Genomic DNA, 20,791 nt, shown 5'->3' with positions numbered 1-20,791 from the left:
GGGTGGGGTGGGGGTGGGAGCATTTTCTTTCCTCCTTTCTATAAGATTCTGAGCAGGATATCGGCCTCCATACCAAAATATAGAAATAAAATCAAATAAGCGAAACGTAACGGGCAGCAACTATACTGCGAGGGAAGCCGCAGCTGGCACCTGCCGGGATTCGGGATTCGAGGCGGTGGGAAGCTTTTGGTATTGAATTCTTCCTTTCTTTAATCCCCACCCCTCCCCCACCCCGGGCCGCCAGGCAGGCTATCTCTGACTCTTCATTTCCCCCTCCGCCCCCACCTTAGAGGAGTCTCCCACTTCTCGGTCACGGGCCGCTCTGCCTCCCGCCCGCGGTGGCCGTCGCGTTCCTCGCCCTCCGAGGCCGCCGCAGCACGCGGGGGACGCCCGGCTCGCGGCGCGCTCCCAGGCGCGCACGGGCTGTGGGTCCCGGCGGCGGCGGGGGAGGGCGGGAGGAGGCTGCGGTGACAGATGTACTCCTCTGACAGCTCTCAGTATCAGCCCAGTGGCTCCCTGCCATTGGCTCAGTGCAATGGACCGGCAACGCCGCGCACTATAATAACACTCATGCCTGCGAGCAGCAGCAACTCCGAGTGCGGGCGCCTGGCGCGGGGGATGCTGCCGCCGCCGCCACCTCCGCGCCTGTCTCTCGGGCGGCTCCCGCGGTCCGGCTGCGTTCGGCTGCCGCGCCAGCACTGACTCCAGCTCTCTCGCTCCTGTCTAACTGTTCCTCTCCGGGCCCAGGATTCTCCCATGGCTCAACGTCCCAAGGCAAATTAGGAGAGAAACAGACGAGAGGGAGAGAAAAAGCCACGGAGGGGAGCGCAGGGAGGATGCGGAGGCGGGGACGCCTCAGCGCGCGCGGCCCGGGGGTGTACTGAGCCGGTCCCCGGAGGTCGTGCCAGAGAGGCGGCGGTGTGCGCGGCTGGCGGGTCCCAGCCCACAGTTCCCCGGCACCGGCGCGCTGCGGCTGCGGGCGCGGGGTGCATGGGAGCGGCGGCTGCGGTGGAGGAGGCGGCGGCTGCCTCATGGAGTGTTACTACATTGTCATCAGCTCCACGCATCTCAGCAACGGACACTTTCGCAACATCAAGGGAGTTTTCCGGGGCCCTCTCAGCAAGAACGGCAACAAAACTCTGGTAATCGCTTCTGTTCTCTCTCCCTCTCTCTCTTCTCTCCCCCTCCCTCCCACCTAGTGGGACATTTGGAAGGTGTGCTTGCTTAGTTGAGGTTGTTGTAAGGTTTTGCAGGTGTCTCGATCCAATTTGGTTTATAATGTATTCGTTTATTTATACTATGGGCGTGGGGTGAGAATTTTGTCAAGGAAAAGATGGGGATCTTAGGAAAGCTGTATCCTGGCTTTGTGACACTTTCGGACACTCTACTTCACTCACTAACGTTGAAGGATTAACACAGTCTCTTCTTATTTGTAGTAAATTGTGTCAACACCACCTCTTTACAAAAGAAAGGGAAAAAACCACAAAACTCTAATTCCAAGTGACCCCATAACATCTTTCGGTTCAGAGCTGAAGGTGAATAAGGATCTTAGAGTCTCTGATGGAGGCAGGGAGCTGGTGGCGCGGAGGACGGGGAGGGATGGGGTGATGGTTTTAGGAGTTTGGATTCAGGCTGTCTCCTGAAAAATTGGCAACAAACTTACCTAGTGTGAAGTTATCAGGACTAAGCTTAGCAGAGTGACTCCAGAACTCATGCTGACAACTTCCAGCTATTCACTCTAAAGAGGCTGGGGATAAGTGTGAGAGGCGATCCCTCTGTCACTATCAGAGCTACTAGGAAACATATTAGACAAAAAGAACTCATGCAGTCTCTGGAATGTTCTCAGTGGACCACAGGCTTCATCTTTCAGCACTCTAAGAGGAAGAACACTCCTGATTGGTGGGAGAAGATAGGCTGAGCATTGAGGGAAATAGCTCATACTTTTCATCCAAACCAAATCTTAGCTACAAAAGCCTCCCTGCAGAACTGGCATGCATTGGTATCTCTAAAGAAGTATACACTTCCATAATGGAAAAAAGAAGTTGAGGGTAAGCTCATAAGGATGAGCACTGCAGAGAGAGTAAAGCCAGAGTAAGAAGATAATATACAAATATGTGTCTGGGTCCATTAGCGAGCAGACCTCATCCCCCTTTATAAAGTATTACTTAGCTTGACTGTGTAGAGAATGGAAGCTTATGGACAGACTAAACACCAAAGTAAATATTTTAACCTATTTTTTTTTATAACTTAGAATATGATTCTAATTGATTGAATATATATATCTCAAAGGTGTGGGTTTTCCAAGAAAGAAAATTTCTCATCTGAAGTTTTAAGTGAATTCTGACATTGGCATAATGCATTGGACTTCTTTCTTTTTCCCTTGAATCTATTGGCTCTTCTCAGCTCATTTAAGAATCAAAAAGCAGCACTAGTTTATTGCTTTTATTGCTCTTCTGGATGTGATCATTCCTGTTGTTGAATAAAAGAAAGTGCAAATACTCTTTTCAGTCTTTCTTGGTGGAGTCCTAAGCAAGAGCTTAAAGGAATTATAGAAAGTGTTCTGACCCTACTTAGAGAACTCAACTTGGGATTCAGGGAAACCCTTCATTTCGGTTCATCATTGGTTGTTTTTTAAACTTAGTTTCACTTGTGGGAAAGGCGAACTTACTGAACAAGAGCTCATCTCCATACTTAAAATAACGCTGTGGGTGATAAAACCACACAATAATTATAATTAATTTAAACAGTCATTTTTCAAACCTCAACATGTTAAAATTCTGTTAATCTTGAAACTTCAATCATTAATTTCTAACAATTTATGCTGACTTGTTTGTTGTGTGTTTTGAAGTTGATTGGTTATCACTCATATTAATAAAAGAGATTAAAGTCTATTAATATATTTGCCAGTGTAAGCTTGTGATTAAAGTGGGTGATTAGAAGCAGTTACCTAAGTGAGATTAATAAATCTAAATATCTACAAATGTCAGAAGCAACAAGCAAGCATAAAATGCTTTTAAATAGCTCCTGTAGTATTTCTCTTAACTATAATGGAAGAGATGTAGGACATTCATAACTGGTACATGCAGGCTGTGTTCATAAGTTGCCCAAGTTTGTATTTCCTTTACAAGAGATTTACACTAACTGAAATAATGCTGATTTTCATATATGATCCAAATATATCTGAAAGTATTTCTTTACAAGGTAATATATGTTTTATGTATGATTTCTAGATATCTTTGAAGTAGTTTTGTTGTTTAAGGGAATATCATGGCTATCTTTAAGTATAAGAGTTTCTAGATGTAATAAATGAAATGTTTTTAATTAAAATGATTTGTCTATATTTTACTTAAAAATGTGTTCTTTATAGCACATAGGATTCTCTGAGGACTTACTACAGGCTAAAAGATAATAGGTAACATAAAACTGGATCTGAAACTTCTAAGCATTAGCAACTTTAATAAGCAACACAAATATTTTCTTAAAATGTATATACATTACATTTTGAAAATTTTCAAGTAAAAACATCTTATCATGCTTTTTTCCCAATTTCATGGGGTAATAATTCTGAGAATTTTCTACCTTCTTTTCTTTTGATTTTGATATATTTTGAATTTTGCCTTTAAATACATTATCACATTCTTGCATATTGAATGTTTTAAGTTGAAAGAATTTTAATAATATTTTAAGTGTTTTTATATCAGAAATGCACAACTGAAACCATAAAACCTCTCAGGGTAAAAGTGTTTTGAGTTTATCTAGAGAAATTCCAATCACTTTCAATCACTGGATATTTAATGAGTTCTGAAAACTCTTTAATTTCACAGTTTTTTTAAAAATTATTTTATATTTTTCAAAAATATATAGGTCTAAATTTAAGATAGCCTGTAACTACTAACACTATATTCTTTCATGAATTGGAAGTTACTTATAGAATAACTAGTGCAACTCACGTTTCAATGACACTGATTTGTTACTATATTTTTAAAATCCAGAATGTAATCCTGCCACTCATACCTAGGAGATCATTAAAATGGACAGTCCTTCCCATAGGTCATATTATGTCATCCAAACATAAAATTCTAATTTCCAGGAAAAAAATACAAACATATTCGTAAGACTAGGCCCACTATGATTCTTGATCTTATCCAAAAGATTTTAAAATATATTCCATTGGAACACTTTAACTAAAAATAATACAAATCTCCATTTTGTAATCTCTTACAAGCAAAGGTAAAGGTCAAACCTCTTGTCATGATAACTGCTTTAAATTGTATCATATCTGTGATATAGCTCTAATTCTGTAGAGTGAAATCAAGCTGTTTTAAAAGTGCTCCTATTTCTAAGTTATTAGGCTTGATGGCAATAAATAAAGTTTACCTTCCTCCATGTATTCTCATTCTTTTTCTTTACATTATTTCAACCCATCATTGTATAAACATTTAATTATACCTTTTTAGCATTTGTTCCACAAAATTTATTCGCCCTAGTTATATTTTTTAAAAATAACTACTTTAAATATGAATATTGGGATTTGCCTCTGGAACCTTGGAAATCATTACTAATTTGTTCATCCCGTTAGTCAGTCAGTACTTTTATATCTCATAATTCAATTATGTGTTATTTTTCTGGGGATGGAATTGAAAAAGAATGGCTGGTTTGTTTTGAGCTTATACAGTGAGTTACACATATCACTGTGTAATGTAGATTTCTTGACCCCAGACACATTTCCTTTATCATTTATCTACTAAATTATGGAATCCATAGTGGGTGGTAAAATGATTCTTATGTTGATAAAGAAATTATATTGTGTCATCCATTTGACTGAGGATACCTTGCTTTTCTGCTTATTGGATGTGGAGACATGGTGCCAGATCCATAAAATAATTTGAATTCAAATTTATTTGCCTTCTTATCTTTCAATATGCAAACAACACTAATTTCTGTCTGGCTTAGGCCTTGTCTCTGTAAGTTGCCCTTAATTACAAGTAAATTAAGTACCAGGATTATCAAAGAAAAGAAGCATTATTAATTGGTTCTCAACTTTTTTTTAAATTAATTCATTCAGATTAATTGAGATGCTTCAGTTGCCAAGTAGTCTTCTAGGTGCCACAGTCTAGGATGGGTTTAGTCATGTACTACGATCCTGTTTATTTTAAATATGTTGAAGAAATTCATATCTTTGACATGTTTGCAGATTTCTTCAAACTCAGGAAGTTTTCACATTTATTAATTTTTTAAAGTATGAAAAATTCTGTGTTTTTTTCTTTGTGTGTATAGTAAGTCTCTAAAAATAAATCTTTAAAACCCACTGTATGGCCTTTCGTGTTAATTATCGGTATCTAATATAACTTACTATTATTCATGTCTTTCCCTTACATGTTCTAACATCTCCCAGAAAATGTAATTTAAAACCTTTCTCAAGTCATTGAAACCAACTTTAGTGGTACATTTAAGATTGCACAGAAGACTAAAGAGACTAGGTATTGAATTGGTGCTGATAAACTAAATATATATGCATATATATGTATATATATACATACATATATTATTGTTAAAATCTTCAAGGGAAGTTGGAGTGAGGGTGATTTAGGGTGAATCTTAATATACCCCAAAACTTTCCTACTTTATAAACTTGTTCATATAATCAGTATGGTCAAGTATTCTTATAAATTGCTTTCAACTCTTACATGCTCAGTATTAAAGACCATCTAGTGTCTTCTACTTTTCTGAACATAAGGTGTTCTTTGCTACATTTGTTGTGTTTTATTCTAGCAAAACTTTACATCATGTGCGTCTTTCAGAACACTTTCTTCAGGTAAGGCAAGTCAGTAATATTTGAATTATTGATATTCTAACTACTAAAAAATGTTAGAAATATTTTAAGACAAATGTCAGTTAATACCTTTGATTCCCATACACCTTTGTTAGTTCATCAAATATTGATTGAGTTATTTTAGCTGAAATTCAAACAGTGGCATTATATCTTGCCTTCACTTCTCAGTTCTGCACCAGTATTTTCCCAGTGACTGATGAAAGTACTTAAATTTTTCCCGAAAATACAGAGCAGCAAGAGCTTAAGTACCATCTAGTCCAGAGGTTCCATATGGTTGTATTCAGGACCAAAGTCAGGCTTCAGAAGTAGTTTTTTTAGTGTACACAATGTTTAAAATTGTTTGGATTTAAATGCCATTCAGAAAAGGAGAAGGATGTACTTCCCAGTTTGCCACTGTCTAAACTACTTTTTATTGTTATATATAATTAATTTACAATACCTGACTAACCAATGAAATCATGTGACTATTTTACTTCCTGTTTAGTTCAAGAAACAAATTTTACCTGTGGGTAGACAGAAGCATTTTCATCATTCCACAGGTACCCTTTTTAAACATTTTTATCATTCTACATGTACCCTTTGTTGTACCAGCTGTTAGGAAGCAAATGGTATTCAAATGTGTTCAACATATTCATGTTCTTCTATAATATCTGCTTACTATATGAGGGTTGACATGCTTAGTAGTTTTCTTCTGGTCAGATATCTGGGAAAATCATCTTAATAACAAAACATGAGTATGTGAGGGTGATATGTTTTTTAAAATAAAATTTTATTGAAGTATATCATTCATACATGAACTTACGTAAACAATAAGTATATAATAAAAGTCATGAACTTACAAAACAAACATTCATACCAACATTTAGGGTCCCCATATATTTCCCCACCACCAACACCTTGGTGTTGATGTGAAACTTTTGTTACAAATTATGAAATAGCATTACCAAAATATTATTGCTAACAATAGCCCATATCTTACATTTAGTGTATTTTTTCCTCAGCCCACCCAAATATTAACAACCCATATTAGGATTATACATTTATAATAGTTCATGAGAGAATGGTCTCATATTTGTCCTGTTAACCATAGCCCATTTTCTACCACTGGGTTCCCCTGTGTTATACAGCTCCTGTTTTTTACAAGACATTCAAAGTTTATACTCAGTGGTTCTAATTTTTATCACAGAGTTGTGCTGTCATCATCTCAGTCAGTTTTGTAACATTTTCATTACTCCAAAAGGAAAAAATTCCATACCCCCTTATACCTGCTACAGTTGTCTCTTAGAATTGATATAATATCATCTTTGATATTGCTCCAAAAATATCACAATATTACTGTTAACCGTCATCCATAAGTTATAGTAGTTGTAATTTTTCCATGTATCATCATATTCTTAACGTTTTGTAAAACAATATTCTTATATTATACTATTAACCACAGTGTTCATCCACCACCAAAATCACTGTTATACATACTCTAGATGAGTATTTAGTTTCCTTTCAATTGACATTTATATCCACAGACTACCTCTTTCATCCACAATCTCATTTATAAACCAGCAGTGTCCCTATAATTCACCATCAACTCTATTCATTTCCACATTTTCACACTAAACATTAAAAACCCTACATACATTGAGCATCAGCTCCCATTCTAAGCCTACATTGTATCTCCTAATAACCTACACTCTAGAGTTTACATCTGTGAATTTACTTATCATCTTTACTTTATATTAGTGAGACCATACAATGTTTGTCCTTTTCTGTCTGACTTATTTCACTCAATACAGTATACTCAAGGGTCATCCATATTGTCATATGTGAGGGTAATACGTTTTTTTCATTTTCAAATTATTACTCAGGCCACTTGACATTTTTGGTATTTTTCTATTTTTTTGTCATTTTAAAAAATTAATTTGTGAATATAATTTTATTCTTTAAGTAATTTATACTTTCAGCATACTTAATTCAGCTAAATTATTTGTAGCACATTTCATTGAAAGTAGAGAGGAAATTGTATTTTTTAAATGATTATGTTCATAAGAGTTGGAATAATGTCCTCCAGTAATTCTGTTGAAACATGAAAACTAGTGCTGCACAGTAGGACTTTGAGTAATCTTTTTGGAAAAATTGTTATAATGTATGGTGTTCTGCAGTGAGAATTCATTTAAGAAAACTGTTTATCACTTTTTAAAATGCTAACACAAAAATTGCAATTATCATTTTATTATTTTTCCTTTTCTAAAAATTTTGACCTGAAACCATATGATCTGTTTTATCTCATTTGAAATATCCATTGCCTATTAGAAAATCCTTTCCATTTATACTACATTATGATGGTGCTTTCAACTGCAAAGCTCCATTAATTTTATAAAGGTATTACAATGCACTTGCTAGTATAGTATAAGATAAAGTAGAGTAATTAATAATTAAAACTCAATCTTAGTTGTCACAGTAAAACAAAGTCCATTACCTAACATAGTGTTCTGGACTCTTTCATAATGGGTTGGCACCACTGGAAGAAAGGTATATACTTTTCTAAATGTAAGAACATTTACTATACTAAATGTTTATGGTAGTAATGTCTGCTTCAGACTACAAAAATTTTTTTTTCTTAAATAATTTTAGAGAAATGTGCTATACTATTGATCTCTTTACAATATTTCCTTTATAATAAGATCAACCTTCTGAAATATAAATCATATTTGGATTTAACTGGAAATAGGTAAAATTGATATAGTTAAAGTATTTATTTAGGTTTAAAACTAATAGTCCTTATTGTGGCATATTCTGCTATTTTGCAAAGAAGTTTATAATAGCTTTATTTGAAATATTTATCCAGATTAAAATCTATCTCTCAGTGATAATAACCCCCCCAAAATACCTATTATAACTATATAAAATTGTCTTATCTGTTCAACTCCAGTAGCTTATCACACACACATTTCTTATATTTAAGAAAGTAAGCTTATTTTTAAATGAAATACGTATTTTAAAATTTAATATAAAGTGTGCATTTTGGCAGCCTATATTTAAGAAAATAGGCTATAAATTGAGCTATATAAAATGAAGGATTTAAAATAAAAGCATGAAAAATATACAGAATGATGGCACTTCCCACCAGTCAAAGAACACAACTCTAGTTGAATCCAGTTATGGTTTTTGTTACTCTTTAGAACAAGGTAGACTGGACACCATGAAGACCCTTTGAGACTCTCTTGAAGAAGGTGTAAGGAGGAATTTTATAGGATGTGGAATTGTATGTGTTTTGTTTTGTTTTTTTGGTGGAGGATTTAGTAAAGCATTATTTTATTCTGGATTTGGTACAGTCAGAAAGCAGGGCCAATTCAATGATTACTTCTTAGTACTTTTCATCTAATGGGCAGAGCAATAGAGTGGGGGTGATCTGTAGAAGTGTTCTAATTGGTAAGAAAGAAGCTTTCTCTCGTGTTAACTGGCAGCTGGGATGTTTGGTAACAAAAAGAGTGTTTTTGTTTTGTCCATGCTGAAGCATGATTGGGGAATGATCTTGGTTTTGTCTAGTTCCATCATGATCAAAACAAAAAGATGTGTTTTTTTCAATGAAGTGTTTCAAATTATAGAAGTTATATTGATAATGGACACTTCTGAATTCAAGACATCCCAGGCCAGGGATTTTAGAACTTATGGAGGAACAGAGGATTGTGCCAGTAAAGGGGATGCATGTAACCATGTATTACATCGTATGAAGTCCAGGCAATGGGAGAGAATTTTGGAGTCTGGAATTCTTGTGGTGATTAACATCAATGGGAATAGGGTAGGATAAGATTAGTTCTGATAATTCCAGTGGCAGTGAAGTGGTGAAGGAGGAGAGGGGGTCGGGAATTCTGTGGGGAGCACTCAGGTTTCTTGGGCTCACCTTTGACTCCTCCTGTGAAATTGAATTAAGCACAGCCTTATTCTGAACCCCAGTGCTCTCTCCTTAACACAAACGAAGTATTCTGGCACAGAGGCCTGGTTACTCCTAGTTTTAGAGCCTGTCTTCCAAATTCTGCCACTGGGGTTCAAAGTATTAACAGCAATTCATAGCTTAATCCATTCTTATTGCCTTGTTTCCGTCCTTCAGGCAGAGAACACTTAAAGAATGTGGAACAAGCAAGTTTTGTTTGAAGTGGTGTTAGAGAAGTTCTGCAACTCTGGCAGTTGCCAAGGAGCTTAAATGGATTGTGGAAAGCAGGAGATTTGTGGGCAATGAGTTACAGATAGAAAGTTGACACCAGTTGCAGAAAAGGAAGTGGTTTAATGATGAGAGATTTGTACTGAATTTCCTATAACTGGTCAGGACATAAATTTGGGATAAAATATGCATTCTCTCTTTGTTTAATGAAAATGTCTCAAGTAGCATGGTTCAGTGATTCCCAAGGAAATGCCACAAAGTTGCCTTCATGTATTTGCTTGAAAAGTTAATATTTAGCAAATCACCACTCACTGTTGAAGACACCTGATATCTGATTACAATGCCTTTGTAATAGGTGAAGAGGATAGCAGCTTTCATTCTGGGATTTGGTTCTAGCATACAATTTGGAATGTCTTCATCAAAATGCTTATTCTTATACTATAACATAGTGGTTGAAAACACAAACTCTTTAAAACAAGATGGATCTCAGCCCCAAATCCTAGATTTACCTCTGTAACTAGTTAAGTATTGCTGTTTATAACCAAAATCCCTCACATATCAACTATGTATCTAAATAGTGTTTTACATTTGAGTATTTTTTCATTTAATAAGAAATATGCAAGTAGACGCTTTCTAACTTTAAATTGCTCAATAATGTCATGACTAATGACTGTGATATTTTGGTGTATTTCCTATGGTTTTAAGGCAGCTACTATTCCAGCCATCACATCTCCATTCTAAACAAGAAAAAGGAGTAAGGAAAAAAGGACAAAAAGTTGAATGTCTTTCCTTCTAAGAAGTCCCATCCAAAATTTTTGCTTACATCTCTTCGGCCAGAGCAGTGTCACAGAACCACTCCTGAGTACAAGGAAGGATGGAAACATGATATGTTTTAAACCAGGCACATTGTTAATACCAGTAAATTCAGTGTTATGTTTGTAAGGAACTTAGGTGATAATGGATATCGATCAAGCAAGAAAAGTCTCTACCACAACTATTCACTAGCTCTGTGCCCTTGGTCAAGTTCACTTTTCTTTCTGTCAGTTTTAGTATCTTTAAATAGAGTTGATAATAATGCCTACCAGGGACATTGGTTTGCAGATCAAAAGAGATAATATATATAAAGAAATTTGAATAAAGTTTGTCATATAATAACCCTTCCATAAATATTAGCTATTAGCATTATTCATAATCGTATTTGAATCTCATATTATTCAACTCAATATGTATGAATTTACATAATTTGGACCCCATTAGTAATGAATTATATAAATATTTTTTCTTACTTTACCCGGGTTATCTCTTACATACTTATCCTGTCCCTCAAAATGCTTAAAGTCTCTCTTAAATATGAGAGAGTAGCCTTGGATATTTAGGAGCTAGAGATGAAAATCCAATGGGAGCTATTACAGATCAGTCATTCTTAGATGCATAAGCCTATGGACTATACTCTGTACTGCTGGAAATCTGATTCTTGAGGAAAGCATAGGCTTTCTTTTAACTCTGTCCCATAATAACTTTCTAATTCTTGCGTTACTGCAGTTCTGTTGCTACAAAATGAATATTTACACTAGGGGGCGGCATAGCATTTCCTCTTGCTCTCATCTAGCTAAGTAATAATCATACAGTAAATAATTACAGATTAATAGTTTTGTCTGATATAATTACCACAGTTTTAGTAGCAAAAAGTAACTCTACATTTTCACTGACCAGGAAGTCAGTATGGAAATGCAACATAGGTGTGATATATTTGCTATGTATTTTATTTGTATATTTAATCAAATTATTAATTTTGGTCATTCTTAACCTCAATCACATAAAGCATTTGTTGTTAAGATGGTGCTAAGATAAGAGTTGTTGCCCAAATATACCCTTACTAGAAAGCCATTCTTGGTTATAAAAGTATCCGTTTTCACTGTTAATGTTATACTTTTCTAGGTGCTTCTGAGTCCCTTCAACCTACTATTTTCATGATTCTTAATGCTTCATTTACTTTAACGTCAGATAATTTATAATGAAATTTGATTGAAATTTTCATGAACTACATTATTAGCAAAATAAAGATGGAATGTGATCCCCATCATTTGTTGAAATAAGAATAGCTGAAACATGAATTAAGAAATATGTAATACTTTGAAATATAGTCCTTATTTTTATGAATGCAACAAATAATATTGCAGAAAAGTAGTTGGAAAAAAGCTGAGACAATATCTCCAAGTTTTGCTAAAATTTAATGGAATTTCCTCCATAACAATTTCGATTGCATTTCGTAGGAAAAAGGTACAGATAGTACAAAATAACACAAACTGCTCTATTTATTATACTAATCACTGAAATTATTGCTGCAACATGAAAGATACAATTTTTATGGATTAGGACTTATAGGAGTTGTTATTATGATACTTACTGCTATTAAAAAAACATATGAGGCTGGTTTGCCAGTAGACTGATATTAATAGAATTTCAGAAATACCACATTATATATTTCTGCCCTGGAGAGCCACAGTTTGACAATCTATTGCCGCATTCTTCTTCAGTAAAGCATATGTGAAATAAAAAATAATAATAGTAACAGTGCTTAGCATAGATGTAAGCATAATTTGATGATGTAAGAAAAAATTTAAATACTGAGGATATTGTTTGCTTATAATGCTCAATCGCTTTGATAAAGTACTATGCCAGTAATTCAATTCACATGTGATAGTCTAATTAGACTTTCAGGCACCAAACGTTCCAGTTATTTTGACTACTTAATACTATCCCAATACTATTCTATAAAGTATAGGAACATAGATCATATGAGAGACTCCTCTCTCTTATCTCTTAGCATTCTACAGAAGTTAGGTACAATATCTATTCATAGGCACAAGGAAAAATAGATATATGCACACAGCACAATCTCTCTTGTCCCTCACTGTCCCTGTGTCTCTCCCTCTCTCTCTTTTTTCACCATACCCTGTGGTATTCTAGAAAAGCAGAGAGGATATTGCTATTCCAATATTCAGCCTGTCTCCATGTTTCTTCTGAAAATAGCTGTGGTAAAATTTTGGGAAATCTGAAACAATTCTACCTCCAAAGTTCTACTGGATGAACATAATTACTAGGGATCATTTTTTAATTTAAAAAAGATCATTAAATACTCGGGCATTAAGCAAAAATGTAAAAATGTAAACTAAGATAAGAAGGTATATAAATTTAAACAGTAGGGTGGTGCAACACCCTTTTTTTGACTGAGAAAGTCTCCATTTATGCTTGTTATTCTGGCTTGATTAATAATAGTACTTCCTTAAACTCTTAAAATTATTTTCGTTTGGATGATAAATTCTATGGTCAATCTACTAAACATAAAAACCACCACAGTGACTGAAAGTTACCTGAAATGATTTCTTGTTTTGTTTCCTGAATTGAGTTCTGCATCCTTTTGGATTTTTGGACTCATGTGGGACAGTCAGCTAGAGATGATGTCTTAAAATGATACTTGGATATCTTTTCAACAATCCTAAGGTCCATGACATGCAATGATATAAGGAATGTACTTATTCTGCCTTCCTACCTTCTGATGGCTTGCGCCTAACTGCATGTTGGAAGAAGTGATATTCAGAGGCAAAATGCCACAAAGGCACAGGGTCAACTGGAAATTATTTGAAGCAGCTGCTGCAGTGTTAAGGCAAGAGGGGAGCTACAGCGAGTAGCCAGTGGCCATGCACCAGGCTTGTCAGTGGAAAGTGCCTGGAGCTAAAAAACCAGCTGCAATATTCCTAGCTTACTATTTTACTGGGGGGATTTTGCCCAAGCAATGCCAGTTTTGGTTCTTTAACAAGTCTGCTTCAACAGGCCCACCTTTGAATCTGTTCCTTACCTAATACTCTGCCAAAAAATGTATTTTATGCTTCATTTAATGAGTTAATTTTGGTTATTTTATACTAAGAAACCTGTTGAGGATTAGGGCAATTTTGGAATTAATTTTTTTTTTTCAAGGAAACGAACATTTTGCTGGATTTTACATATGAAGAGTTTTGATGGTGTTTTATTCGTCCTTCTGATCATTTCCTTTCCCATTTTTTCTATAGTAAAAAGTATTCAGGCTTTGGAACTAGAGACACTTGGGTTTGAATTCTGGTTATGTAACCTAGACCAGGTATTCAGCCTCTCTCAGATTCTGCTTTTTTAACTATAAAAAGCCAAATTTACAATTCATTGAGTTCTTGCTGTACATCAAATGCTATTTAAAACATATTATATAAATTATACATAATTACCACTGAAATGCTCAAAGATGAATATGTGTGAGCAGGATTATTATAAGCATTAAATAACATATGGGAAGTGCATTTTTCAGGATCTGACACATAGTCCATGCTATTGTTATATTTACCATTATCTATATCTTAAAAAGACACATGCTTCCTCCTTTCCAAAACTAACATATGTATTTGTACCTTTCAGATAGAACCTGAGAGAGGACAAATGAATGGTAGGGACAGTAAGTGAAGTTGAATAAAAAATAGACCAGGGATATGATCATAAAATTTAGCAGCTATAGACTGCCTATAAGTAGATTACCTAGGTTTGTCTGTGGAAGTAAAGTTCTCTAGAACACATATTCTAAAAGTAGATGATCATAATTATCACCTAGGGCTTATTTAGGAAATACAACACTCTGGACCTAGTTTCATAGGTCCTAAATCTTAATATCCATGGGTAGGGTCCAGGAATCTATGTGCATCCAGGTGCCTCTAACTGTTTTAGGACAAATACATCTGGCTTGGGGTGAATGGATTTGATCCAGCAGAACATTTGGATGTCATACATTCACATCAACACTCCCTCCCCCCCACACCTCAAAAAAAAAAAATTAAAAAGATCCTTTAGAGAGCTAGCAGCAATATTTTGTTAATTATTTTTAAAAAATTGAAACTAGGGGGGAAAACCTAGCTAGAATATAGTTAAAGTTATAAGCAGAACAAATTCTACTTCTTGGTTTGGCTTCATGAGTCAAATTACTTAACTTGGCTAATTTCCTTTTCAACTTGCTTTGTATGTATACTAGCTCAAGTACAAAATAAGGATAATGATGTATTTCATAATATTTAATCATTTTAAATTCATGCTGTTCATTTATCATTGTGTTGATCAACTAATCAACATCCAACTTATAGAGCTTTATATATGTGTTTATGCCTGATGATTAGTTAAAATTGGCATTGTTGGCAATTTGTTAGCTTATCAATAAGGTGTTCAACAAAGATATTTTCACATTTCTTTTTCTTCTAATAGGTAATGGAACATAAATAGTTTAATTACATTAAATAAGTCAAGTACCAAATGGTATATTTTGCATACATTATAAGGTATAAAAAGATAGAAAAAAATTAGTAAAAGATGACATGCTTTTAGTAAAATTCAGAGATAACATCTTTTTCCAGTGCATTCATTTTACTCTGTGATTTTCCTCACCCTTTTTTATGCCTAGTGTTTGCAATCTTCTATTTACCATTAGGAATAATAAATGTTTCACACTAAGCGTAGACAACTGGAATTATTTGCAAGCTCTTTATAGCTGGAAGTACACTATCATTTTCTGGGATATTTTATTGGGTTTTTCATTTATAGGAATAAGATGGGAGAAGCACTCCATTTTCTAGTATTTGCAGGACACATTTCTAGCTTTGGCTTTCAGGTTTAGACAGTTCTTAAAGTGTAGGTTATCCTTCCATCTTTCTCAGACTATTTTCAGGGAGAACACAAGAAAATGAAAAGATCTGAAACCTTTTAATATTTTTTTGGTAAGCTTCTAGAAATTTATTCTCTTCTAATTGCTGGCTGTGCTGCGGAGGAGTGAAAGAGGGTGGAAGAGAAAAAGGCACCTTGTGATGTGTGAACAGGAAGTAATCAGGTTGGAGCCTTTCAGCAGCCTTTGGAGAGATTTGTAAAGCGCTTTCCTATTCTTTCTCTGCATTAGTCTGGCCCTAGAGTAAACTTTTATATATATTATCTTTTAACCAAGATAGAATCTCAGATATATTTATGAGCTTTGATTAAAAATATATTAAACACGTTTAAAATTTTCATTGTTCTATTTAAGGTTACTATATGGTCTAGAATGCTGCCAGGTGTCTGAGTGGAATATGAATATTTTCAAGAGTTAATGATGTTATGCTGAGAAATATTATAGTACCGTTTTGAAGTAGAGAATAAAGGAAGGCAACATAGTTCATTGTAATAAGAAAAACTGGAAAAAATTACTGTGTGGTTAAAAATAAAATTGATGGTAAATGTCCTTAAATGTGTAGGTTCACAAGATGATATTGTACTCTTAAATAATTTTTCTTGAAAGTTCATATTTTGCATAAACCAGTATGCTTAAAAAAAGTATTATTTTTAATCAAGAAGGTATCATTGTTATCTGCATTTTACAGATGAGGAACTGAATAGAATCTAACTATCTTGTCAAAGGTTATAAGTGCTTATGAGTGGTTCAACCTAATTCTGTTTTAGGTTGTATTTTAGTCACAAACACAATAAATCATAGCCTTTTATATTATTCCTATAGTAAAATACACACTTCTAATTTATAAAGAAATAACCTTAGCAGAGGTCAATCAGTTATACAATACAAATTTGAAATCGTATTTGCAAAATCATATTCTGGAGTTTACCCTTTAAAAGCATTTCCAATTATATCTATGTATAATATTATAAATATATCAAATTACAAATCAAATATATATATAAAAAGTTAGTGTACAAGTATCCCCAAAGAAGTGTATATAGTAGCTTTTAATGTCTGCATTTCATATTATGTAATTATATAGGTCTGTCCAAGAATCATAGCAAGCACTTATTCAACTAATTAAAAAATGCAAACTGTTTCCACATAGACTAATAAAGGCAGTTTGTATGGAAACATTTGGAAAATAACTAAAGAGTAATCACATTTAATGATAACATGTCAGTTATTGCCTATAAATCTATCAGATCTGTTTTGTGAGTCAAGTATTGCATTATAACTCTTTTCTTTCCTTTAATACAAATTAAAAGGAAAAATAGTATGACAGAGACATATACAAATATAAGTAAAATATACTGCTTAATTAGCTGCTAAAAATAGCTAGTTTTGTAAATTGATTTACAGAATGGAGCAAGAAGTAAGCAAGAATTTTCAGCAGAAAGAAGACTGTTGAAGAGAGGTTGTGTTTTTGATAATAGGTGGGGAGCTAAGTGATTTCATTTTTATTTTAACAATCGTCTCTAATTAAAAATTGACAGATGGGCTCATTTATTCATCAAATATGAATTAAGCAGAGTAGTAACATGACCTGACAATCTACCTTTTCTTATCTAGTTGTTTAGTCATCAGGGCATAGAAGAGGGGAGGGCAGCCTGGCTGGCTGGCTGGCTGGATAATACCTATTTCTTTTGCTTAAGCCTATTGAAAATCACTCTCAAGGAGAATCTAATATGACAGTAAGTGGAGAGACACAGAGAAGGAGAATTTCAAATGAAAAACAAGAAAATAAGAAATTGAAATGAAATATAATAAAACTTCTGTAGAGAAGTAGGATAATTATTGGTGGAATAAAAAGTATACTAAGTTCACAATCAATTTCTTCAATTATAAACATGATCACCCTACCAATATGTTTTTTATAATTTCTGTATCTAAGGAGAAGGTTAGACTGTCATCTTTAATTATAGTAAATATTTAATAGGATAATAGCTGCTGTTTAGTTCGAAAGTGAGACTTCTAAAGTTTTAATTGATTTTTTCTATATCTTTCATTTCCTGTTAACAAGAATAATCGATATATAGATCAATAAGTAGACAGAAAATCACAGAGATAAATAGAAGGAAGCAAATACAAACAGACATTCATTTATGTCCATTTATAAATTTCAGAAAATAAGAAAATATTATGTATATATAAAATACTCTCAAAATTTTGACATATATCCCTAAAACTTTTTTCCACATCTAATATTTGTTTAAAAAAAGCATTTTTCAAAAAACAGCACTTAAAAAAACTGTTTTTGAGATAAAATATATTTTCCCTGTTTTCAACCCACACTGGCAGATAAATATTTTTAATATTTTAGTATTTAAGTTTGTAATTTAGGAACTATAATAATTTTCATAACAAATTTTTTCCATTATCATTTTTATATCAATAGCACATATGTCCATATAGTTACATATAATTGTATTTAAAAAATATTTCTAGATGGAAAAACTGACAGTGTAAAGAGCATTGAATTTAGATTTTGGAGATGTGCTTTTGAATTATTCCTGGATAATTAGCTGTCTGGTGCTCAAGAAATTATATATAACTGCTCTGTGGTTCCTATATTCATTCATTTATTTATCCCTGTAACAAACACTTATTGATTACTCTATGTGTCAGACACTGTACTAGCTACTGTTAACAAGATGAAGGCCAGAAAGACATGGGTGTTTTCTTCCAGAATTTATTGTCTAGTGAAGTGCTCTCTCAAGTGGGATGTATTACACCCTAGAAAGTGCACGGTATAATTTACTGGGAATAAGTAGAAGTATTAAAAATTACCTTAATATTTCTGGTCATCTCTGTAATTTTTAAAAATATTATAAATGCCCCTCAGTATTGAGATATTTGCTTGAAAGAGTTTTTTGTTGTTGTTGTTGATGGGTTTGTGATCAATTCAGAACTAAAATAGTAAATGGGAAAAGAATGAATGCAATGAAAAAATCTTATGGTCAAAGATAGCATAATTGTTTTAATGGACTGCAATTTCTGTGTGCTTGAAAATTTTGCAACTTCACGTATTTCATGACTCATGTAATTTTGCAATGAGGCATTAATTTGTACATAGCATGTTTGACACATTTTCAAGCATTGTATTTGCATTGTTACATTTTATCCTCATAGCAACCCTATTCAAAAGGTACTCTGATTATATCTATTGTCATTCAAGTTCAGGAGATCTGTCTCCAGAACCAGAGCTAATATCCACCATTGCTAGTCTGTCCCTCATATGTTAAGTTCCTTGAGAGGGTACAGTAATAACTGTGCATCTGGAAATAACTATGGTGTTAATAGCTTTAATGTATTTTTCTTTATTTGCATCTTTACATTGTGTTATGAAATAGGCAGTCTTTCTATTCCTGTGAGGTATACCTTGCCTCATAGTATTAATTTATAGTTTTCTGGCCACTTCCTTTGAAAATACTGTTTAAATAATCATCAAAGCTTGAATCAAATTTGCACCTTGCAAAGCACTGAGTGCAGCACAAGACCTTAAGAAAACAGAGCCTATCGAGACAAATTCTTTGTGCCAAGAGGAATTGCAGGTTTGCACAGGGTATTAATATATATTCTAAATTATTTATAAAATGCTGAATGAAAATCCTTCCTATCTCCATCAATAAAAAAATCATTCTATCTGCTGAAACTGATTCAGCAATATGTATATATATATATATATTATGGCATATAAAACTATTATTTCAGCTTTTTATGTGAACTTTAATAATACCTACATTTTATTAACTAGGCATTATGTTGCTTCTAGAAATAATTGGTAAGTTTTGTTCCAAATTACTATGTTAAAATAAAATATAAAGATGTGCTTTAGATGAAGTAAATCACATGGAATTTATTACAAATATTTATTAAGCACCTAGTGTGTAAATACCTACTATGGGTTAGATGTTAAAATGGAATGGTGTGCAAAAGCATACAAGTCCTCTGACCTCATGAAACTTGTGGCTTAGCAGGGACATCTCACATGAATCACTAAGCATATCATTGCAAACTATCTTAAGTTCCCTGAAGGAAAGGTATAAGCAGTATGAAAGCACATACTATGGATGATGGATCTAATATGGGATATAAGGAAGGCTGGGGGGAATAATAAGTAGGCAAAAGTGGCAGAAGATGGGAAGTAGGCACAGCAAACGGTATGGACACATGCCTTCTAAAGAGAAGTCTGGCATCTTCAAGGTACTGATGGAAAGCCAATATGCTTGGAGCTTTTCAAGTAAGAGAGTTGGTGAAGAAGAGACTTGAGCAATGTGTAGGTTCAGGAAATGCAAGGTTCCTTATGAAGGTGAACCGAAGAGATGATTTCATTATGAAAACAACAATCTATCTCATTGTGGAAAAGAATGGAGATGGTGTATGTAATAGCGCATGCAGACATACCAGCTAAGTATCAAGTGTAATGTAGACTAAGCCAGCAATGGCTCAGACTAAAAGAATGTAATGTATTTTGAGAGATGTGTGGAGACTTAAGATGCATTTATTACACAAAATCAAGGTAACATATGATAGCTAATGTGTAGGAAGTGAGGAGAAAGGGTGTGCTAATGATGACTCCTAAATAGCTCTCTCACAGTATGTTACAGGTGTGTGTACCATTCACTGATATAACAAACATGGAATCACGAGTTTGGGGGGTAGTGATGGTGAATACTCAAAAGTGTGTTTGGGAACACGTCGAACATCAAATGCTTTTCACAAATATTTCAGTCACATAGATAAATGGGTTTAGAGGCCATAGATGAGTTCATTTAGAAGGAGCTCATAATAAGCACTAATTTCTGGATGCAAAGTTAGAATTGAATTCCTTAATGAAATAGTTTCTACTATCATTATAAAATTGCAGTGGAAAATGTAAATCTTTTCATAGTATTTTTTCACTGTTTCAAGTCAATTCTCTTTATTCAGTTAATTATTAAATTTAATCTCATATTTTTTATTTTAATTTTGAAAAGAAGAAACTTGGGTATCTGTCCATGTGCATGTTTACTACTGTATCAATAGA

General features: G+C 34.1%; 1 protein-coding gene across 1 annotated transcript in view; it reads left to right on the top strand.

Annotated features, from left to right (window-relative positions):
- Positions 1 to 399: 399 nt before the first annotated feature.
- ZNF804A (zinc finger protein 804A) overlaps positions 400 to 20,791 on the top strand; it is a 319,510-nt gene continuing 299,118 nt past the window's right edge. The window contains exon 1 of the mRNA XM_058300525.1: positions 400 to 1,142. Within this exon, the coding sequence (XP_058156508.1) occupies positions 1,032 to 1,142 (111 nt within the window). The 5' untranslated portion in view covers positions 400 to 1,031. The remainder of the gene's footprint in view (positions 1,143 to 20,791) is intronic.

Source organism: Dasypus novemcinctus, chromosome 7, assembly GCF_030445035.2.
Source record: "Dasypus novemcinctus isolate mDasNov1 chromosome 7, mDasNov1.1.hap2, whole genome shotgun sequence".
Taxonomy (NCBI): Eukaryota; Metazoa; Chordata; class Mammalia; order Cingulata; family Dasypodidae; genus Dasypus; species Dasypus novemcinctus.
The sequence above is the reverse complement of the archived record's forward strand: the minus strand, read 5'-3'. Positions and strand labels throughout refer to the sequence as shown.